Genomic DNA, 24,332 nt, shown 5'->3' with positions numbered 1-24,332 from the left:
CAATTTGGTTTACATTTTTTGAAAATGTTTTACATTTTATTACAATTTTACATTTTTTTACAATTTTACATTTTTTTTACAATTTTTACAATTTTTATAATTTTTTTGCAATTTTTTTTACAATTTTTTACAATTTTTATAATTTTTACATTTTTTGAAAATGTTTTAAAATTTTATATTTTTTACAATTTTTACATTTTTTTTTAATTTTTTCCACATTTTTTATAATTTTTTTACATTTTTTCCAATTTTGTTTTAATTTTTTATTATTAATGTCACGTGTATCCTACGTGTCGAACACGCACATGCCACGTAGGCGCCATGTAGGCGCTTTCTGCCTATGTGGCAAAATTAATCCTGTTCTGATGAGGATTTTGTTAAAATTTAAATTTCGAATGATTTTTTAGAAAAAAATTTCAAATCCAGTATGAATTTGAAAATTTTAATTGGATGATTTTTTTGGGAATTTAATTCCAAAACCGGTGGAGGTAGGGCTGGTTGGGTGACGTCATCAGCACGTGACTTTATGAACAGTGAGGCACGTGGGCTCCAGAACGGCGCCGTTTCCTTATGTGGGGGTGATGAGGGGGTAACTTGGCCAGATCCAAGATTCTTCAACAAATAGCTCTTTGACTTTTCCACGACTTTGACTTAGTCGTGTCCGAAGCTTTTCTACGATCTAATCTCACAACCAACAACATGCCTTCCTTTTCTTCGGGGGAAATTTTATACATATATATATATAACTATGGAATTTTCTCCGCCACAATTGTAAATTGTAATATATATAATTTTCATCTAGTACATGTTTATTATAGTTCAATCTAAAACAAAATAGTGACATAAATTATATATAGACACATGATATAATTGGATAACGTGTATGTACAGACATGTTGGGCATTCATGATGATCAAAATAATAGAACTTGTATATCAATATTGTGCATGGCAGATCCAACTCACACGAATTTGTCAAGTAGCCATTTTTTTTGTTATGGATTTGAGTGGATCTAAAAAAATATATTATTAAAAACATATAGTAATAATTTGTTTGTATTTCCTTTAACAAAAAAATAATAATTTGTTTGTATTTCGGGAATACAAAGTGCCATTTCGGTTATTAATCGAATAATCGAACCGAACCGACTAAGACATACCTGTATTCGAACCGACTAAGACATAACTGTATTCGAACCGTGATGATTTTTTTAAACCCGAAAAAATTGAAACCGAACTAAATGAAAAAATAACCGAAAAAATCAATAATTTCTTTTAAAAAATGAATGTTTTATCGAAACCGAATCGAACCGAACCGAACTAAAATTTATATAAAAAGTGAATGGTTATAGAAAACTATAACCAAAATAACCAAAGTCAAACCCGAAATGGCCACCCCTACATACATACATGTAATTAAACAAAATAATGGAATCGATAGTGTTTATAAAATTTGAAAAAAAATGATTTCTAAAATAAACTAAAAGTAAATAAAAAATAAAAAGGTGAAATTTTGGTAGTTGCCGTCGTTCGTTGCGTGCTTGGTCCGGACCGCTGTTTGATTCGATCGTATATACTCTCCGTCCATTCAACAGCGTTCAGATCGCCAGTGAAATGTCGGTTTTACCCTTATGATCTTCATTAAATCTTCTCCGACTGGTCGCCGTTTCGTTGGTCAATTTGGTCCACCCAAGTAAGCAGGAACGTTAGATTATTTCCCCTCGAGAAATTTCTAATATCTTTTTTTTTTCTTTTCCCTAGAAAATTCTCCAATCTAATAAAGTAACAACCATTTGACATTTGGGAATAAAAAGAAAATAAACCAATATTTTGTTTATTTGAACTTTTGTATATACGTGTGGAAATTTTATTTTATTTTATCACGAATTTGTATCCTATTTTTTTTTAATAAAAGAGATCTTTGGATTTAATTAGAATAAATTTATAAATTTGAACAGAAAAATCTTTGGATTTACCTCTTCCGAAAAGAGAAGTTTGGATTTTACCAATTTAACATTATCTAAGGGAGATAAATCCTACGAGCCAAATAATACAAACACGGGAAACCAATAGAATAAAAGCCAACCAATGGTAAAATTTCTCACCTTTTTTTATTAATTAATTAATTAAAATAATGAGTGATATTATTTTCTTCCCATCGTTTTTTTTTCTTTATTTTTTTTTCAAACGCAGTAATCTTAAATATTAATCTCTGACTCAAATTTTCCTTCCTCTCTCTTGATCCGAACCGGCGTTTGCTGTATTCTTCGTCTTCTTCTCTGTTTCAGCCATTCTCTTCATATCAGAGAGAGAGAGAGAGAGAGAGAGAGAGAGGGCGGAGGGAGGGAGAGAGATCAGAAGAAGAAGAGACGATACGAATCCGTGAGAAGGAATAACAGAAGAGAATCGAAACTGCAGAGGAAGGGGCGTTTACATATGTATATATACATTTATACGTATATGCAATACAATATATACGTTTATTTGCATACGAAGCTCTGAGTTCTTCGATTGCCAAGAGTTGACGGGGAAACAGACAAGGGATCGAAATCCTGGGTTCTGGTTCTGGTGGCGGAAATACGGAGAGTCGCGCGTTGTGTGGGGATCTGGTTTTGTCGAAATCTCGGGTACGCTTTTCGCGACTTATGGTGTTCCTTTACGTTGGCGCGTGGAATGGAAGCGTTAGGGTGTTACTGTGGTAAATTCGAATTTTGATTATTTGTTCGGATTATGCGATTAGCTGGGAATGAATCGGATTTTGTTTTGGGTGTGGAAAATTTGAAGTGGGAAACAGTGAAACTGGGACATTGGAGTTTCTTTGATATCGTCCTGTAGGTGGTAATTTTCCGGGAAATTGAATGGATTTTCCTGGAATTTTTTACCCATCGTGGGAATGGTTAATTGGGGATGTTTATGTAGAAGCAACGTGGTGTTTTTTGTGCTTTAGGTCTCGTTTGAATTTGTTATTTGGAGCGTGGAGGCTGGTTTGACTTTCCTCGTCTTGATGCTTGTTCGTTCTATGGTTTGGATAGGTAGAACTTGGTGATGGTGGTTGGACTAAATCTGAAAAAAAATTGGATTGGAAATTTGTTCTTCAAAGTTTCCCTCTTTTCCTTTCTTGATGCGTTTGGATTGAATTCTTTATGGTGTGGTTTTGTTCCGACATGGGATATTGTGAGAAAAAGGTAAGATTTCGTTTTTCCCTTCAGGGAAAGAACAGTGAAAGTTTCCTCCCACAGAGACTATGCTTTAAAATTTGGTTTCACATTTGCAAAGCTGGTTGGTTTGCATGATGAGGTTTTGGTTTCTGGCATTTGTTCTGTCCAATTTTCTTAAATCTTGATCTGCTTTTGTTTATGGAATCATTTTTTATGGCGTTGTTCATTTATCTCTTTCTCTCCTGTATGTTTAGATATATACGGATGTGTGATGATCATGGCTTACAGATTTCATCATCTCTGTTTCATCCAGGTCTCCATCTGTTCAAGTTGGCCTGTTGAATTCTCTCATTTCAGCTGAAAGAACTTTATCCCCTTAGTGTAGGTAGTAGGTAAAAAAATATAAAAAAAAATTGAGATTGAGGTGTAAAGGTATAGTTTTGATGAGATGAAGGCGGTAAAGGGATGGCGTCTAGGCAGTTTAGGCGATATCCAGTCTTTGCCAGGGGCTCGCCATCGTGCTCATACAAGGAGGCCAGTATGGATCATTGTGGTGCTTTCACTGATCAGCATGCTCTTGATCTGTGCTTATATGTACCCTCATCACAGTAAAGCTGCATGTTATATGATCTCCTCGAAAGGATGCAAGGCATTAGCTGATTGGCTTCCGCCTTCTCCGAGAGAATATACCGATGAGGAGATATCAGCCCGTGTAGTGATTAGGGAAATTTTGGATTCACCCCCGGTTAAAAGGAGAAACTCTAAGATTGCATTCATGTTCTTAACTCCTGGTTCATTGCCTTTTGAGAAGCTGTGGGATCGATTTTTCCAGGTAGACTTCATTCCTATCCAAGTTCTTCGTTTTATTGCAGCTATTATAGACGATTCTTTTGAAATGCTCATGCTACAAAACACACGGTTTTGAAATACGAAACATCGTATTTTTTAGGACCTTTTCTTGAATTTATATCTCTGACCGAGCTTTTGCGTTTGCGGGTTTCTCCCTCGTCATAGGGTCATGAAGGAAAATTCTCCATTTACATCCATGCTTCAAAGGAAAGACCAAGTCATGTCAGTCCCTACTTTGTTGACCGTGAAATTCGCAGTGATGAGGTTTGTTTCGTTTTCTGTATGCATCATATTACTATACTGAAAGCATATTACCTCTGGAATGGCTTTATTTTACACAATATTTCTGATATACTTGATTATGGTAAAAGACATATATCATGTTTATATTTGAAGGTGGTCTGGGGAGGAATATCGATGATTGATGCCGAGAGACGATTGTTAGCAAATGCTCTCAGAGATCCTGAGAACCAGCAATTTGTTTTGCTTTCTGACAGGTTTATTTTCGACAATTGTAATTCATTCTCGTCGATTATTTTAGGTCGTCTGACCAGTGAGTGTTTTTGGTTTTGCAGTTGTGTACCGTTACGCAGTTTCGAATACATTTACAACTATCTGATGTATACCAATATCAGCTTTGTTGACTGGTAAGAATATTTTGTTCATGGAATTTCTTCATGTTCCAACTATTCTTCTTCTCTTCTTTTTCGTGAACTTTTATTATTGAGTGCCATCACTCTCCTGATATTTGTTCTTTCTTCTCTTCAGCTTTGATGATCCAGGTCCACATGGATCGGGCAGGCATATGGATCACATGTTGCCAGAAATTCCAAAGAAGGATTTCCGAAAGGGTGCACAGGTAAAAGCATGTCTTCATCGATCCATCATAATTCTTGCCTCATGCTGTGGAAACGCTAGCCAAACCGAAAAATAATCAGAATAAGTATCTGATTCTGTTTCAATAACTACCTGTGTTGACATGACAGTAGGCTGTAACATGAATGTTTTTACAGATCAGTTAGCGTCCCTTGTGTTTCTTATAGTTTTTTCGGTACCAAATCTTGAGATCTTCTTGTAAAAATGCATTTCTGTTACGAGAAACGGTTCCAAAATTTCCTTTTCTTTCATGGTTAGTGAAGTACCCTTTGTCGAAACTTGTGCAGTGGTTCACCATGAAGCGACAACACGCCGTGGTAATCATGGCTGATAGTCTTTACTATTCGAAATTCCGAGACTACTGCCGGGTGAGTTCAGCTAAAACCGAGGCTACTGATTGTTTCTATCGTCGTCTTATCCGACCACCGATTAAACAGAGAGCTTTAAATTTCTTCAGCCAGGTGTAGAGGGCAACAAGAACTGCATAGCTGATGAGCATTACTTGCCTACCTTCTTCCATGTGAGAATCCTTGCTTCTATAAAGAAAGAATGTTGCGGTTTATCTGATAGATTTTCGTCGCTATAAATTTTCAGATGCTCGATCCCGGAGGCATTTCTAACTGGACTGTAACACATGTTGATTGGTCCGAGAGAAAGTGGCATCCTAAAACATACTTGCCTGAGGATATTACCCCCAAGTTCTTGAAGAATCTCACGGTATTGTCAAATGTTTGATCTAGCCGATATTTACTCGTTAATTCTGAAAGGAGAATCTGCATTTAACCAGTGTCATTTTCTTCATCTGCAGTCCATCGATACATACTTGCATGTAACAAGCCTCGGGAAGGTACAGAATAGTCACCTGTCAGTACTTTCAGCTGGTTTTCAGTTTGATGATCATATAGGATCGGGTTTCTTATAATTCAGGGAGAAGAAACATACTCGCCTTGCTTGTGGAATGGCATCAAGAGACCATGCTACTTGTTTGGAAGGAAATTCCACCCGAAAACGCTCGACAAACTGTTGGATCTCTTCGCCAATTACACAAGCATCGCTTAGGGTTTACACTTTACATCATGTGTTTGAGATATTTCCCGATATGAATTCTTTTGACCGAGATGCAGTTACCCCAAATCCCGGGTGAATTCAGTTACCTTGAGGAGTGTTCAGAGCCCTTTCAGAGCTGCATACTGCAGAAAGTCTCTCTCTCGACCAGAAACTTACTTTCAGACAAGACAAGTGACTCAGAGGCTATACAAAGGCTTTTCATATGTCGTGTGTGCTTCACATTTGCTTTTGGGATGTAGGGGTTTTTAACGATATTAACTGCTATAATGGCCATTTCTTTTCTCATATTTTTCATTTGCTCTCATCATCAGTGTTAGAGAATTTCCATGTGCCTTCATTTTTTTTTACAGACTATATTTTTTTTTTGTAATTGAAATCATTCAATACCATCATTAATATTGGATCAATAAATAGGGAACCTAATTGGTAATTTAAGATTAAAATCAGAGATATGCAAATACCTTTATGTTAAGTTACTATTTTTTTTATGAAATAATATAATTTAAATTCCTAATCTTTCTAGCAAGACAACATTTTTTCATCTGTCTGCATCAAATGTGTCATTTCTTACCTGTTACAAATTTTAGGATATTATTATCACAAGTTTCCATTACATTGTTTTTTTTTTCATTTTGAAATCGCATATTTGAGTCATAAATAGGATTTGGTTACAAGAGTTGGGAGCAATTGTCAATTCCTTTTTTGGGTTTTTTCTTTTTGTGATTTTATTCGATTTTGTTGTTAAGAATTATATCGTCCGTCTTTGAATGGTATATATGCGATGATACTAACTTTTTTCTCCTCAATAGTTATAATAGCTTTCGAAATCCTTCGTGGTCTAATAGACAATAATAGTGAAATAGTTTATTAATCATATTCAGTTTGATTTGAAATAAATTGGACTAATTACAACATATTGACAACATAAGAAAACACTTACACATACATTAAAAAAAATAGTAATATATTTATTCAATATTCAACTCAATAATTTTTAAAAATATGTTTATTAAAGAAAAATATAGTTAATGTATTTATAATTAAGTTAAAACCCATAAATTAAACAAAATTAAATGTTTTTATATAATTGTATAAAGATCGAGAATCATCTGATTTTTCAGAGGTTTTAATTTTAAAATTTTAATTTTTTAAATATTTTATGTTGATAAAAAGTATAAACCTTTTATAGAAAATTAATTTATAAACCATAGAAAAAGAAAGACAACAAAAATACGAAAATCAATACTGAAAATGGGAAAAAGCTATTAAAGAAAGAAGATTAGTACTTTTCCGTTTAGAGATAATTTGATTTTTTTATTGTGAAAGAATAAAAATATTTGAATAAAATAAATAAGTAGCCTATTAGTTTACTAATTAGATTAGAATTAGTCACAGATGATAAATTATCAATTAGATTATAGTTAGAAATATATTATAAGTTTCATTAAGAAAATGAAAAGTGAACTAGGATTCCACCTTGATAAATTGTGTCAACATATACTTAATTTGAACTTTAGTGCTTAGCACTATAAATTACTACTCTCATTCTTCCCTCATTTTATATTTTCATATTTACATCTAAAAAAAATCAAATGACGAAACTCTTTACAATCTTCATCATCTTTGTTATCCTCGTACTATTTTCAGATTAGATCTGATTTGATTTAATGCATTCATAAATAAAACAATGCTTTTATATATATATATATAAATATATAATTATCCTTAATGTTATACAATTCGATGATTTATACTAGAAATCGTAGTATGGAGAAGTAGAAAGGTTTTTTTTCAAACTATATAGATATATTCTTATATCTCATTATAACTTTTATGTATGTATATATATCTATATATATTCCACTTGCATTGCATCGCATCGAATGTTCTGATAATTTTGTGTATCCTACAATTTTTTTCTTTCAAAAATATCCCTAGTAACAACGGTTGGAATATTCAGATTTATATTCGGAAAATACGAGAATCTTATTCTAAGATTGTATTCAAATTCAATATTTATAGATATTCGAAATATGAATATCCGAGATAATAATTAGATATTTGAAATAATAGTATCTATCAATGGTGGATCTAGAGAAAATGATGAAATGGAGCAATAATTTTATAAATGTGATTTTATCTAGACAAATTTTATTTCAATAGGGCATTTAACATTTTTATCTATAATTTTATAAAATTTACAATTAAAGTTATATATTTTTTAATTAATTACGGGGGTTGTGACCCACATCCTATAAGGTGAGACTGGTGGGCTGGGTCTGCTACGGGCCAGTATCCACGTTTATTTAATAATAAATAACGATTTTTATATAGAAACTAAAATTAAAAAAAAATTAAAGTGTGATTTTACAAAGAGAATACATGAAAGAGGGAGCTAGCGAGATACAGGAAAATGAGTGTAGTGGCATGAAGACAAATTGAAAAATGTAGAATTTTTAAACCTAAAATAATGATTTTTGTTTAAAAAATTATAAATATTTAGGATATAATTGTTTATAACAAAAGTATTCAGATATCCAACAATACTCCTTTTTGAAATCACGTTAACCGGATATGAGATTCGGAATCTAGATTTTTGTGGATATTCGATTTTACAAAAATTTTGTCAAGCCCTATTAGATAAGTACCAATTTAGTTGACACATATTCAATATTTTAATACACATATATATAAAAAACAAATCGACAACTATGAACATGATGATGATGATGACGTGGAAAAAAATGAAGGTGGGACCAAGGTGGTAAGGAGCCGTGAAGGTGCGGTAGCGGCAGGAAGGCGGTGAGGGAGACATCGTCGCAGTGCGTGGTAGGGCTCGGCGGCTGCTCCACCGACTGTTCCGACTATTGCTGCAACATCAAGTGTTTAATGGCACACCCCAACGGTCGCGGTTACTGTGATAACATCGGTTCCATCTATCTCTATAACTGCGCTTATGATTGCTGATTCATCATTATGATGTGATGATGGTGATCAATCATGATGTCATTCCCAATCTATATCGATATAGTACAATGGACCATAAATGTGGGATTTATCTCGATTTCATACCAATAATTGAAATGTGAAAATTTTCATACAGCATTTTCGGAATTTAAAAGTTTGTATCCATGTCATCATGATGACCATGATGATGCCATTCGGAATCTATTTCCATATGGCCCAATGTTGCATGTACGAGGGCCTTATTTCAATGAATGGAATTATGGAATATAATTTTTTTTCACACTCTTTCAAGATTTTAATATTGCATCAATATCATGATGTTCATGATGATAATGCCATTCATTATGGTCCAATGGAATATACGTGGGCTGTCTCGGCCCTGTTATTTTCGGCCCATATCAATAATTTGAGATATATATTTTTTCTCTCTATCTGCTTGTTTTAATGTTATCTTTCAAAATTGAAAATTTTAATTTTGTATGGATATCATGATGATTGCGATATTTGATGATGCCATGGAACATATATGTGGGCTTTATTTTGGGCCTGTTACTTTGGGCCCAGGTCAATAATTTGAAATAAAAAAATTTCTACAACCGTCTGAGCAAAATCAGGTCATTCAATGCCATAATTAATATTGGGTCAATAAATAGGGAAACCTAATTGGTAATGTAAGATTAAATTTACAGAGATGCAAATACCTTTATGTTAAGTTATTATTTTTTATTACATAATATAATCTAAACTTTTACCCTATCAGTTCTAGCAAGACAACAGTTTTTCATCTGTCTGCATCAAATGTATCATTTCTTACGCGTTACAAATTTTAGAATATTATTATTACAATTATCCATTACAATGTTTTTTTCCATTTTTATATCTTATATTTGAGTCTTTAAATAGGATTTGGTTACAATAATTGGGAACAGTTATCAATTCCCTTTTTAGATTTTTTCTCCTTGCGATTTTGTTCGATTAATTGTTAAGAGTTGTATCACCCGTTTTTGAATGATATATATACGATAATATTGACTTTTGTTCTTCAATCATTATAATAGATTTTAAAATCGGTAGTCAATAAGAGTGAAATAGTTTATTAATCATATTCCGTTTGATTTGAAATAAATTGGACTAGTTACACCATATTGGCAACATAAGAAAACACTTACATCTACATAAAAAAAAATAGTAATATATTTATTCAATATTCAACTAAGTTATATTTTAAAAAATATATTTATCAAAGAAAAAATATAGTTAATATATTTAAAACTAAGTCAAACCCCATAAATTAAACAAAATTAAATATTTTTATATAATTTTATAATTCTTGAGAATCATCTGAATTTTCAGAGATGTTAATTTTTAAAATTTTAATTTTTTTAAAATATTTTATTTTATGTTGGTAAAAAAATATAAACCTTTTATAGAAAAATTAATTTATAAACCATAAAAAAAGAAGGACAACGAAAAAACGTAAGTTAATACTGGAAATGGAAGAGAAAAAAAGCTATTAAAGAAAAAAAGATTAGTAATTTTCCCTTTAGAGATAATTTGATTTTTAATTATAAAAGAATAAATAAATTTAAATAAAACAAATAAATAATCTATTAATTTCTTAATTAGATTAAAATTAGACACATATGATAAATTATCAATTAGATTATAGTTAGAAATATATGATAAGTTTTATTAATAAAAGGAAAAGTGAACTCGGATTCCAGCCTAATAAATTGTGTAAATATATATTTAATTTGAATATTGCACTATAAATTACTACTCTCATTTTGACATCTCCTTCACATCCATCTATCCCTCATTTTATATTTTCATATTTACATCGAAAAAGAAAAGATAAATCAAATGGCAAAATTCTCTGCAATCTTCTTCCTCTTTGTTGTTCTCGTACTATTTTCAGGTTAGATCTGATTTGATTTAATATATTTATAAATAAAATAATATATTACATATATATATATAATTTATTTTTTATACAATTCGATGATTTATACTAGAAATCATAGTATAAATAATTATAACTTTTATGTGTGTATATATGTATATTCCACTTGCATTGCATCGCATAAATGCCCCAAGAATCTTGTGTATTCTATAATTTTTTTTTTCTTTTAAAAACTATTATTGTTCAGACTATTCAGATATATATTCGAAAAAGTATGAGTATCTCATTTAGAGATTATATTCAAATTCAATATTTATAAATATTTGGATTACGAATATCAGAGATAATAATAGGGTATTCGAGATAATAGTATCCACGATCATTTAATAAAAAAAATAATGACGTTTATATACAATCTAAAAAAAATTAAAGTGGGATTTTCGGAAAATTTCCCGATTGGATAAGTACCAATTTTATTTATTTATTTTTTGGTAAAAAGATAATTACCAATTTAGTTGACACATATTCCATATTGTAACATACACATGTACATATATATATACTATAAAAAACAAACCGACAACTATGAATGTGACGTGTATGATGATGATGACGTGTGAAAAAATGAAGGTGGAGCCAAAGTGGTAAGGGGCCGTGAAGGTGCAGTGGCGGCAGCAGAAGAGAAGGCGGTGAGGGAGACATCGTCGAAGTGCGTGATAGGGCTCGGTGGCTGCTCCGCCGACTGTTCCGACAATTGCTGTAACACCAAGTGTTTAACGGCATACCCTAACGGTCGCGGTTACTGCGATAACATCGGTTCCAACTATCTCTGTAACTGTGCTTACGATTGCTGATTCATCATCATCATCATGTGATGTGATGATGGTGAGCAATCATGATGTCATTCCCAACTATATCCATATGGTAGAATAGATCATAAATGTGGGATTTATCTCGATTTCATACCAATAAGTGAAATGTGAAATTTTTCATACAGCATTTTCGGAATCTAAAGTTTGTTTCCATGTCATCATGATGCCATTCGGAATCTATTTCCATATGGTCCAATGTTGCATATATGTGGGCTTTATTTTGGGTTCATTTCAATGAATGAAATTTTCAAGATTTTAACTTTGTATCAATATCATGATGTTCATGATATTGATGCCATTCAATATGGTCCAATGGAATATACGTGGGCTTTATCTCGGGCCTATAATTTTTTGTCCATGTTACAAATTTTAGGATATTATTATCATAAGTTTCCATTACATTGTTTTTTTTTTTTCCATTTTGAAATCCCATATTTGAGTCATAAATAGGATTTGGTTGCAACAATTGGGAGCAATTGTCAATTCTCTTCTTGGGTTTTTTCTTTTTGTGATTTTGTTTGATTAATTATTAAGAGTTGTATTAATCCCCCCTCAATCGTTATAATAGATTTTAAAATCCGTCGTAGTCTGGTAGATAATCACAGTGAAGTAGTTTATTAATTATATTCAGTTTGATTTAAAATAAATTGGACTAATTACAACATATTGAAAACATAAGAAAACACTTACATATACATAAAAAGTAGTAATATATTTATTCAATATTCAACTCAATGATTTTAAAAAATATGTTTATTAAAGAAAAATATAGTTAATATATTTATAATTAAGTTAAAACCTATAAATTAAACAAAATTAAATCTTTTTATATAATTTATAAAGATCGAGAATCATCTGATTTTTCAGAGGTTTTAATTTTAAAGTTTTAAATTTTTTTAATATTTTATATTGGTAAAAAGTATAAACCTTTTATAGAAAATTAATTTATAAACAATAAAAAAAGAAAGACAACCAAAACACGAAATTCAATATTGAAAATGGGAAAAGCTGAAGATTAGTACTTTTCCATTTAGAGATAATTTGATTTTTAATTGTGAAAGAATAAAAATATTTGAATAAAATAAAGGAAAAAACCCTAAAAATTAATGAACTTGTAATTTGGAGTAATATTAATTCTTAAACTTGTAGAGGTACTTATTAATTCCTACACTTGCAAAATTGAACACGTTAAATCCTGAACTTGTTAATCAGTTTTATAATCGTCCATATCGTTATTTGATAAAAAAAACGAATTGACCGATCCGACATGGCGTGTAACGTGGCGGTAATTTTCTGAGTTGGCTCGCCACGTCACGCGCCACGTCGGATCGGTCAACTCGTTTTTTGACCAAATAACGCTGTGGACGATTATGGAACCGTTTAACAAGTTCAGGATTTAACGTGTTCAATTTTGTAAGTTTGGCAATTAATAGGCACACTTACAAGTTTAGGAATTAATATTACTCCAAAATACAAGTTCAAAAATTTTTAGGATTTTTTTTCTAAAAAAATAAAAAGATAAGATAACGAATTACAAGAAGAGGAGTAGCCTAAGTAAGTAGTATTGCTACTGTGAACTGACAAATCATGACATAGCATGAATCATGTAAAAATATACACACAAATATATATATATATATAACGACTTTAGTTATATAATTTTAGGACCAGATGTTTAGATCTTTTACAATAATTTTGAAATAGAGGAAACATAAACTTTTTTTAAGTTATAAAAAACATGCAATATCATACCAGTACATTTTGTTATAATAACAACTATATTTTGTTATAGAGAAAATAATCTAATAGTGATAGTTTTTCTATTAAATATTCAAAATCTTAATATGATTATGAATTGTTTTAGAAAAAAATACATTAAAAAGGATATTTGAAAACAATACATTTAATTTAGAAATATCCTTTTTAATATAATTTTTTCTAAAACAATTCATAACCAATTTAGAAATTAAAAGATACTCAAACTTTATTCACAAAATCCCTAAAAATTTCTGAACTTATAATTTGGAGTAATATTAATTTTTAAACTTGTAGAGGTGCTTATTAATTCCTAAACTTGCAAAATTGAACACGTTAAATCCTAAACTTGTTAATCGGTTCCTTAATCGTCCATATCGTTATTTGATAAAAAAACGAATTGACCGATCCGACGTGGCGTGTGACGTGGCGGTAATTTTCTGAGTTGGCTCACCACGTCACGCGCCACGTCGGACCGGTCAACTCGTTTTTTGACTAAATAACGCTGTGGACAATTATGGAACCGTTTAACAAGTTCATGATTTAACGTGTTCAATTTTGTAAGTTTGCGAATTAATAGGCACATTTATAAGTTTAGGAATTAATATTACTCCAAAAGACAAGTTCGAAAATTTTTAAGATTTTTTCTCTAAAAAAATAAAAAGATAAGATAACGAGTTACAAGAAGAGGAGTAGCCTAAGTAAGTAGTATTGCTAATGTGAACTGACAAATCATGACATAGCCTAAATCATGTAAAAATATACACACAAATATACATATATATAGGGTAAAACCCCTAAAAAAACCTCCAATTTGCAAAAATATATACAAATAAACCTTCAACTTGAAAAACTGTTATTCAATCCTCGAACTTGTAACTTGTCACTGAATAAAACCTCGAACTTGCAAATTATTGCTCTAATAAACCTTTGATTGGTTTGACCACAATTTCAAACGATCGGAAATCCATGTATTGACGGATTACTGATGTCATTTTTTAAATTAAAATTGATAACGTGTATAAGATGACATCAGCAATCCGTCAATACGTGGATTTCTGATCGTTTGAAATTGTAGTCAAACCGTTCAAAGGTTTATTAGAGCAATAATTTGCAAGTTCGAGGTTTTATTCAGTGACAAGTTACAAGTTCGGGGATTGAATGACGGTTTTTCAAGTTGAATGTTTATTTGTATATATTTTTGCAAGTTGGAGGTTTTTTTAGGAGTTTTACCCATATATATATAACGACTTTAGTTATATAATTTTAGACCCAGATGTTTAGATCTTTTACAATAATTTCGAAATAGAGGAAACACGAACTTTTTTTAAGTTATAAAAAACATGCAATATCACACCAGTACATTTTGTTATAATAACAACTATATTTTGTTATAGAGAAAATAATCGAATAGTGGTAGTTTTTCTATTAAATATTCAAAATCTAAATTGATTATGAATTGTTTTAGAAAAAAAATATATTAAAAAAGATATTTGAAAAAAAATACATTTAATTTAGAAATATCCTTTTTAATATAATTTTTTCTAAAACAATTCATAATCAATTTAGAAATTAAAAGATACTCATACTTTATTAACAAAAACCCTAAAAATTCATGAACTTGTATTTTGGACTAATATTAATTTCTAAACTTGTAGATGTGCCTATTAATTCCCAAACTTACAAAATTGAACACGTTAAATCCTGAACTTGTTAAACGGTTCCATAATCGTCCATAGCAATATTTGGTCAAAAAAATAAGTTGACCGATCAGACGTGGCGAGCCGACTCAGAAAATTACCGCCATGTCACCTGCCACGTCGGATCGGTCAATTCGTTTTTTTGACCAAATAACGCTATGGACGATTGTGTTTCGTTTAACAAGTTCAGGATTTAACATGTTTAATTTTGCAAGTTTGAGAATTAATATGCACCTCTACAAGTTTAGGAATTAATATTATTCCAAATTACAAGTTCGAGATTTTTTAGGATTTTTTTCCTAAAATAAATAAGTAGCCTATTAATTTATTAATTAGATTTGAATTAGATACATATGATAAATTATCAATTTGATTATAGTTAGAAATATATGATAAGTTTCATTAAGAAAAGAAAAAGTGAACTAGAATTCCACCCGAGTCAATATATACTTAATTTGAACTTTAGTGTTTGCACTATAAATTACTACTCTCATTTTTTCCTCATTTTATATTTTCATATTTACATCTAAAAAAAAAATCAAATGACGAAACTCTCTACAATCTTCATCCTACAATCTTCATCCTGTTTGCTATCCTCGTGCTATTTTCAGGTTAGATCTGATTTGATTTAATGTATTCATAAATAAAACAATGCTTAGAAAGGTTTTTTTCAAACTATATAGATATATTTTCATATCTCATTATAACTTTTATGTATGTATATATATCTATATATATTCCACTAGAATTGCATCGCATCGAATGTCCTGATAATCTTATGTATCCTACAATATTTTTTCTTTCAAAAATATCCCTAGTAACAATGGTTGGAATATTCACATTTATATTCGAAAAATAAGAGTATCTTATTTTAAGATTGTATTCAAATTCAATATTTATAGATATTCGAAATATGAATATCCGAGATAATAATCAGATATTTGAAATAATAGTATCTATCAATAGCGGATCCAAAGAAAATGATGAAATGGAGCAATAATTTTATATATGTGATTTTATCTTGACAAATTTTATTTCAATAGGGCATTTAACATTTTTATCTATAATTTTATAAAATTTATAAATAAAGTTAGATATTTTTTTAATTAATTACGGGGTTGTGACCCACATCCTATAAGGTGGGACTGGGTTGGGTCTGCTACGGGCCAGTATCCACGTTTATTTAATAATAAATAATGATTTTTATATAGAAACTAAAATAAAATAAAAAATTAAAGTGTGATTTTACAAAGAGAATACATGAAAGAGGGAGCTAGCGAGAGACAGAAAAATGAGTGTAGTGGCATGAAGACAAATTGAAAAATGTAGAATTTTTAAACCTAAAATAATGATTTTTGTTTAAAAAATTATAAATATTTAGGATATAATTGTTTATAACAAAAGTATTCAGATATCCAACAATACTCCTTTTTGAAATCACGTTAACCGGATATAAGATTCGGAATCTAGATTTTTGTGGATATTCGATTTTACAAAAAATTTGTCAAGCCCTATTAGATAAGTACCAATTTAGTTGACACATATTCAATATTTTAACACGCATATATATAAAAAACAAATCGACAACTATGAACATGACGTATATGATGATGATGATGACGTGGAAAAAAATGAAGGTGAGACCAAGGTGGTAAGGAGCCGTGAAGGTGCGGTGGCGGCAGGAAGGCGGTGAGGGAGACATCGTCGCAGTGCGTGGTAGGGCTCGACGGCTGCTCCACCGACTGTTCCGACTATTGCTGCAACATCAAGTGTTTAATGGCACACTCCAACGGTCGCGGTTACTGCGATAACATCGGTTCCATCTATCTCTATAACTGCGCTTATGATTGCTGATTCATCATCATCATCATGGTGATCAATCATGATGCCATTCCTAACCTATATCTATATGGTAGAATAGACCATAAATGTGAGATTTAGTTCGATTTCATGCCAATAATTGAAATCTGAAAATTTTCATATAGCATTTTCGGAATTTAAAAATTTGTATCCATGTCATCATGATGATCATGGCGACTGCCATTCGGAATCTATTTCCATATGGCCCAATGTTGCATGTACGAGGGCCTTATTTCAATGAATGGAATTATGGAATATAATTTTTTTTCACGCTCTTTCAAGATTTTAATATTGCATCAATATCATGATGTTCATGATGATGATGCCATTCAATATGGTCCAATGGAATATACGTGGGCTGTCTCGGCCCTGTTATTTTCGGCCCATGTCAATAATTTGGGATATATATTTTTTTCTCTCTATCTGCTTGTTTTAATGTTATCTTTCACAATTGAAAATTTCATTTTGTATCGATGTCATGATGATTGTGATATTTGATGATGCAATGGAACATATATGTGGGCTTTATTTTGGGCCTGTTGCTTTGGGCCCAGGTCAATAATTTGAAATAAAAAAATTTCTACAACCGTCTGAGCAAAATCAGGAAATTCAATGCCATAACTAATATTGGGTCAATAAATAGGGAAACCTAATTGGTAATTTAAGATTAAATTTACAGAGATGCAAATACCTTTATGTTATGGTATTCTTTTTTATTAGATAATATAATCTAAACTCTTACCCTATCAGTTCTACCAAGACATCAGTTTTTCATCTGTCTACATCAAATGTATCATTTCTTACATGTTACAAATTTTAGAATATTATTGTCACAAGTATCCATTACAATGTTTTTTTTTTCATTTTTATATCTTATATTTGAGTCTTTAAATAGGATTTGGTTACAACAGATGAGGGCAGTTGTCAATTCCTTTTTTAGGTTTTTTCTCCTTGTAATGTTGTTCGATTAATTGTTAAAGGTTGTATCACCCGTTTTTGAATGATATATATACGATGATATTGATTTTTTTCCTCAATCATTATAATAGATTTTAAAATCCGTCGTCTGGTAGTCAATAAGAGTGAAATAGTTTATTAATCATATTCAGTTTGATTTGAAATAAATTGGACTAATTACACCATATTGACAACATAAGAAAATACTTACATCTATATATAAAATAATAATATATTTATTCAATATACAACTAAGTCATATTTTAAAAAATATATTTATTAAAGAAAAAATATAGTTAATATATTTAAAATTAAGTTAAACCCCATAAATTAAACAAAATTAAATGTTTTTATATAATTTTATAATGATTGAGAATCATCTGAATTTTCAGAGGTTTTAATTTTTAAAATTTTAAAATTTTTTAAAAATATTTTATTTTATGTTGGTAAAAAAGCATAAAACTTTTATAGAAAAATTAATTTATAAACCATACAAAAGGAAGGACAACGAAAAAATGTAAGTTAATGCTGAAAATGGAAGAGAAAAAAAGCTACTAAAGAAAATAAGATTAGTAATTTTCCGTTTAGAGATAATTTGATTTTTAATTATAAAGAATAAAAAATTTTAAACAAAACAAACAAATACTCTATTAATTTACTAATTAGACTAGAATTAGACACATATGATAAATTATCAATTAGATTATAGTAAAAAATATATGATAAGTTTTATTAATAAAAGGAAAAGTGAATTCGGATTCCAGCCTAATAAATTATATAAGTATATATTTAATTTGAACCTTGCACTATAAATACCTACTCTCATTTTGACGCCTCCTTCACATTCATCCATCCCTCATTTTATATTTTCATATTTACATCGAAAAAGAAAAGATAAATCAAATGGCGAAATTCTCTACAATCTTCCTCTTCTTTGTTGTCCTCGTGCTATTTTCAGGTTAGATCTGATTTGATTTAATATGTTTATAAATAAAATAATGTATTACGTATATATATAATTATTTTTTATACAATTCGATGATTTATATTAGAAATCATAGTATAAAAAATTATAACTTTTATGTGTGTGTATATATGTATATTCTACTTGCATAGCATCGCATAAATGCCCTAACAATCTTGTGTATTCTATAATTTTTTCCTTTTAAAAACTATTTAGGGTCAGAGTATTCAGATATATATTCGAAAAAATATGAATATCTCATTTAGATATTGTATTCAAATTCAATATTTATAGACATTGGGATTGCGAATATCGGAGATAATAATAGGGTATTCGAGATAATAGTATCCACTTTCATTTAATAAAAAAATAACGATGTTTATATAGAATCTAAAATAAAAAAAAATTAAAGTATGATTTTCGGAAAATTTCCCTATTAGATAAGTACCAATTTTATTTTATTTTTTGGTAAAAAAAGATAAGTACCAATTTAGTTGACACATATTCCATATTGTATACACATGTACGTATATATATATACACTATAAAAACAAATCGACAACTATGAATGTGACGTGTATGATGATGATGACGTGGGAAAAAATGAAGGTGGGGCCAAGGTGGTAAGGGGCCGTGAAGTTGCAGTGGCGGCAGGAGAAGAGAAGGCGGTGAGGGAGACATCGTCGAAGTGCGTGACAGGGCTCGGTGGCTGCTCCGCCGACTGTTCCGACAAGTGTTTAATTGCATACCCCAACGGTCGCGGTTACTGCGATAACATCGGTTCCATCTATCTCTGTTACTGTTCTTACGATTGCTGATTCATCATCATCGTGATGTGATGATGCTGAGAAATCATGATGTCATTCCCAACCTATATCCATATGGTAGAATAGACCATAAATGTAGGATTTATCTCGATTTCATACCAATAAGTGAAATGTGAAATTTTTCATACAGCATTTTCGGAATCTAAAGTTTGTTTCCATGTCATCATGATGCCATTCGGAATCTATTTCCATATGGTCCAATGTTGCATATATGTGGGCTTTATTTTGGGTTCATTTCAATGAATGAAATTTTCAAGATTTTAACTTTGTATCAATATCATGATGTTCATGATATTGATGCCATTCAATATGGTCCAATGGAATATACGTGGGCTTTATCTCGGGCCTATAATTTTCGGCCCATGTCAATAATTTGGGATATAAATTTTTTCCCCCTCTCTGTTTTTTTTAATGCTCTCTTTTAAAATTGAAATTTTGTATCAATGTCTCGACGATCGTGTTATTTGAAATTGATGATACCATGGAACATATATATGGGCTTTATTTTGGGCCCGTTACTTTGGGCCCAGGTCAATAATTTGATATATAAATTTTTCGACAGCTATTTTTTTCTTACTCTTTTTTTTTGATAAATCTATTTTTTTTTCTTACTCTTTCAAAATTTAAATGTTTGTACCATATATTATGTGTCGTATAAATATTTTCCAAACTAATCAAAGATAAGATATGGTACTTTTGAAATAAATCTCTCAATAAACGATATGGATACAAAATATATCCATATGTAAAACCGTTACTCTCAGATTTATTAGGATCTAAGGCAATATTAAATCATTTAGTTTTCTTACAAAAAAAAACTTAATAATCAAATTGCACGATTTAATTGCTTCAAAATGAACGGACATTAATTAGGTGTTGGTCTAACAAAATATAAATAAAAACACCATAAAAAGAAAGATTTGTTCTTTATCTCAATTGCAAGCATGATACATACATGAGAGAGAGACGCGGGATAATATTAAACGCATTTAATTAAAAAAATATACGTCTAAATAGAAATTATTATTATTAAAAATATATAATTTAGAACTAGTGTGATGCAATAATATTAATACAAGCCAACCAAATTTGGCCTCTCTCGCCTATAAATATGTTGGCATCAGACGGAGCGAATTGCAGATTCAGAGCGCGTCTCCACTGTCCCCAACGTTAGTGTTCATTCAATCTGGGCCGTCGGATCCCTCACTGGCCCCAAATCCAACGGTCCAAATCCAATCTGACCGCTTCTCTCTCACCCACCAGAAGTTCCGTCAAAAGCTCCGTGAAATCGCCGAATTCGAAGAAGAGAGAGAAACAAAAGACCAGATCTCCGATCTCCGCCTCCGTCGCCGTCGGTTTCCGCCGATAAAGCCGCCGTGTCGAAGTATTTTCTCCTCCCCTATTTTCCTCGCCGGAGCAGTATTTCCGTCGCCGAGGCGTCTTTGGCCATTCCTCGTGTTCGTCGATCCGGGAAAACCCTAGCGGTTGCGACCGATTTCGCCACTGGTTCGTTAGCTCGATCTGGATCTTTAATTTTTTTTTCTTCCTTCGTTTTGTATCCGTTTGAAGGCGATGCGTGCTCGGCTATATTGAGTTTACCTATGGTCTTTTGTCGCCGGTTCGATGATTAATGTGATTTATGTTTGTATTTGTTGGGTTGATCACTATTCTTAGCTCTCACCTTGCTTTTATTTTTGGAACGTTCGTCAATTTCTTGTTTCTCTTTGGAGCCGTGGATTGTTACGAATTTTTTTTTTAAGACTAGTACATGATTCTGATTACTCAATTTTTGCTGCGTGGAATCTCTGATGGTCTTTTTTTTGCGTTAGCAATACCTGTTAGTACCGGAAATTTAGTGTGTTCCCAAAAAATGACAGAAAGGCAGGAGGAAAATCTGGCCTGAGGCTTGACTGTGGATTAGCCGAGGTGAATTAAGATATCGTCATCCTTATTCTCGTTAATTAAGTGCAAGTGCTTGTGTTCATTTGCTGTGAAATCGAGGAATAAAGTTGGATGTTGCATCCGTTTGGGCTTTTGAGTGAGTTGCTTATTTTACTACTCATATTTCCTTGTATCACATTCTATATGGTGGTGTATTCATTAATTGTGGTTTCTGTTGCGTTTATCATTCTTTTGCAGAAGCTGCTGTCTTCCAGAGGGAAAACATCTTTTGATTCCTTTTCCTCTGGCATCTTATGTGCGTTTTCTCTCAGAAGAAAGACAACGTACCACTTGCATTTTCTTGGAATCATTCTCCACTGTTTATGACTATACCCAAGAGATGGGTTCTCGAGGAAAACTGCTATTTGATCTTAATGAACTTCCTGCAGAAGATGATGATGGGTATGAGCATGAAACTTGCAGTCAACCTCAAAAGGTTATCCCATCTGCAAACCCCAATATTTCTGGTTTGCGTGCAACACCTGCCAGTTCCCAAGATATTGTAAACAATTGTGCATTCTCACATTCATCAACAATTTCTGGTTTTCAGCCTTTTCTCCGCCCTCCTCAACTTCTAGATATGTCAGTCGAACAACAGAAGGAAGAAGATACATATACTTTCAAGCCTGCAGTATCATTGTCATCATCAACGCCAGACACATTTAAGGAATCAAAAGTTGCAGCATCAATAGTTCCTAGTTCTAATGATGTTGAAATTTCTGAGAGAGAAGAAGGGGAATTGACTGAATCTGCGTTTCCTGCTAATGGAAATGTGCAGGATAACTCTGATTACAAGGGTTCAGGGTCACGAGAGCAGGAGATGCATGAAACTGGCGCCTCTTCTGATGATTCTAAAGTTATAGAAAAAGATAATGCCATTGTAGGATTAGATCATGATCAGAACTCTAGTCTTCAAAAGAAAAACACCAACGATATTTCAGAAGGCAGTGCTAAAGGCGGTGTTGATGGTCCACAAGAACATGGTATGCCTGTGAAGCAGAGAGAAATCAGAGGAGTTGAAGCGAGTCATGCATTTAAGTGTGCAAACACCACAGTCAAAAGGAAGATGGATCAACATAAAGAGGCAATGTTGGGGAAGAAACGCAATAGGCAGACCATGTTTCTCAAATTGGAAGATGTCAAGCAAGCTGGGCCTATTAAGACATCAACGCCTAGAAGACAGAATTTTCCCCAGCCTGTCATCACGCGTACGGTCAAAGAAGCCCGTACAGGTCCTCCTGCTGAGCATGGCAGAGAAAATCAAAGTCATGTCTTAAATAGGGATCAAAAACCGATTGATGCACCCTCGAATGGAGGTCTTCATGAATCATCTGAACTGAAATCCGAATGTAACGGTGAATCATATCCGGGATTACTTTGTAGACCTAGGAGGCTGAACGGGGATGCAAGAGCTTCTGCTGATGTGACCGAGACATCTGTGTTGAGGCAGGGTCCATGGAAGCAGCCAGCAGATTCAAGGCAGCCCAAGATTGGTCAGTCATCTAATAGACAAGTCCCCTTAAGTAGCCAAAGTTCTATAGACCCAAAATTGGGGAACAAAAAGGTTGTTCCTTCCAAAAAGCCAGCCACAACTAGTGCCCAATATCAGGACACGTCAGTGGAGCGTCTTATACGGGAGGTCACCAATGAAAAGTTCTGGCATCATCCAGGTACATTCTAATCTTAAACATCAATCTGCTTGAGTGGCCCGTCCTTTCTAATAAGTTATCCGATCTCGACTTAAGGTAGGGACTTTATGCCCATAAAAGATTTACAGCCTCCATAATTTTGCATGCCAGTTCCCTGTGTCCTGCAATCATGATTCATGACTCAAATGAGAATCGTACTGGCCAAAGGACATGGAAGGTGACGACAAATATACACATACTTGTAGAAGTAGATGAAACAATCCTTATTATTTATGTTAGTTTTGTGATCTACTTGATCTTGTTTCATCCAATGCTTTTCTTTAGTAGAAGAAGCTCTCGCCTGTTACATTGTAATTAGCAGTTTATAAAAATGTCCTAGGTTTTTGTTTGATGGTCTCTTACTAGTTTTTCCATCGTTGCTGTTGCTATCCTGTTGAGACATGGAACACATGGGAAACTTAAGAGCTTATGTTTTTAGTTGTGCAACTTGTTTGACTTTTGTTATGCCTGATTCCTGGTTGATCGGAATCAGTTACCAGACCTGAATTTCAGGCTGGCTTTTGGTGTTTTGATCTTCTCATTGAGGTGGGTTTTTTCAAATATAATAAAAAATAAGCCTATTGTATTCTTTGTCTAAAAGATGGTTGGCCTTTTAATGGCAATGTTAGGTAATGCATTAGCTTTAGGGTTGACATGTCTTTAGCCTTTAATGTAGACAGCTTGCACACATTGTATATGAATGCGGGGTGATTCACTTGACATTTAGTATGGCTAGTGGTATCCCGAGTATTTCATCTTCTCTACTTTTTTGTTTCTCCTATGGTTTATTCCTGTGGTCTTGCTAGCCTACGTTTTAGTTGTTACATCTAGTGTTTTATAACTTTTTTCTCTCCTGAATCAGAGGATACCGAGCTTCAATGTGTTCCTGGACTGTTTGAATCTGTGGATGAGTATGTCAGAGTTTTTGAACCTTTACTTTTTGAGGAA

The 24,332-nt window shown here is 31.9% G+C and overlaps 3 protein-coding genes across 7 annotated transcripts in view; all 3 read left to right on the top strand.

The window, feature by feature from the left end:
• The first annotated feature begins 2,207 nt into the window (after positions 1-2,207).
• Positions 2,208-6,287, top strand: LOC104803954. The gene is made up of 11 exons (XM_010528069.1): positions 2,208-2,626; positions 3,471-3,989; positions 4,172-4,270; positions 4,403-4,503; positions 4,582-4,653; positions 4,775-4,865; positions 5,170-5,250; positions 5,340-5,402; positions 5,477-5,599; positions 5,691-5,729; positions 5,810-6,287. Exons 2-11 carry the CDS (start codon positions 3,606-3,608, stop codon positions 5,939-5,941), a joined length of 1,185 nt encoding a protein of 394 aa, XP_010526371.1. The 5' UTR covers positions 2,208-2,626; positions 3,471-3,605; the 3' UTR covers positions 5,942-6,287.
• A 4,446-nt stretch (positions 6,288-10,733) lies between these two features.
• LOC104803953 (defensin-like protein 183) lies at positions 10,734-11,828 on the top strand. The gene is made up of 2 exons (XM_010528068.1): positions 10,734-10,835; positions 11,451-11,828. The coding sequence occupies exons 1-2, from the start codon at positions 10,781-10,783 to the stop codon at positions 11,672-11,674; spliced, it is 279 nt and encodes a 92-aa protein (XP_010526370.1). The 5' UTR covers positions 10,734-10,780; the 3' UTR covers positions 11,675-11,828.
• A 9,058-nt stretch (positions 11,829-20,886) lies between these two features.
• LOC104803950 (uncharacterized ATP-dependent helicase C29A10.10c-like) overlaps positions 20,887-24,332 on the top strand; it is an 8,256-nt gene continuing 4,810 nt past the window's right edge. For 2 of the 5 annotated variants that reach the window (XR_770289.2, XM_010528064.2), the window contains exons 1-3: positions 20,887-21,261; positions 21,895-23,366; positions 24,247-24,331. Coding sequence is in view for 4 of the 5 variants with exons in the window: in XM_010528064.2 (XP_010526366.1) it covers positions 22,037-23,366; positions 24,247-24,331 (1,415 nt within the window). In the remaining variant the exon portion in view is untranslated. The other 3 variants (XM_010528067.2, XM_010528066.2, XM_019201381.1) reach the window with 3 other exon arrangements.

Source organism: Tarenaya hassleriana, unplaced genomic scaffold (genome assembly GCF_000463585.1).
Source record: "Tarenaya hassleriana unplaced genomic scaffold, ASM46358v1 Cleome9, whole genome shotgun sequence".
Taxonomy (NCBI): domain Eukaryota; kingdom Viridiplantae; phylum Streptophyta; class Magnoliopsida; order Brassicales; family Cleomaceae; genus Tarenaya; species Tarenaya hassleriana.
The sequence above is the reverse complement of the archived record's forward strand: the minus strand, read 5'-3'. Positions and strand labels throughout refer to the sequence as shown.

What these genes read in the sequence shown, in the direction of transcription:
- LOC104803954 (XM_010528069.1), top strand. Translation starts at nt 3,606, where the DNA reads ATGAAGGCGGTAAAGGGATGGCGTCTAGGCAGTTTAGGCGATATCCAG. An exon ending in AATTCCGAGACTACTGCCGG is followed by an intron (nt 5,251 to 5,339) that starts GTGAGTTCAGCT and finishes AAATTTCTTCAG; the next exon opens with CCAGGTGTAGAGGGCAACAA. An exon ending in ACTTGCCTACCTTCTTCCAT is followed by an intron (nt 5,403 to 5,476) that starts GTGAGAATCCTT and finishes ATAAATTTTCAG; the next exon opens with ATGCTCGATCCCGGAGGCAT.
- LOC104803953 (XM_010528068.1), top strand. Translation starts at nt 10,781, where the DNA reads ATGGCAAAATTCTCTGCAATCTTCTTCCTCTTTGTTGTTCTCGTACTA. An exon ending in TGTTCTCGTACTATTTTCAG is followed by an intron (nt 10,836 to 11,450) that starts GTTAGATCTGAT and finishes GAAAAAATGAAG; the next exon opens with GTGGAGCCAAAGTGGTAAGG.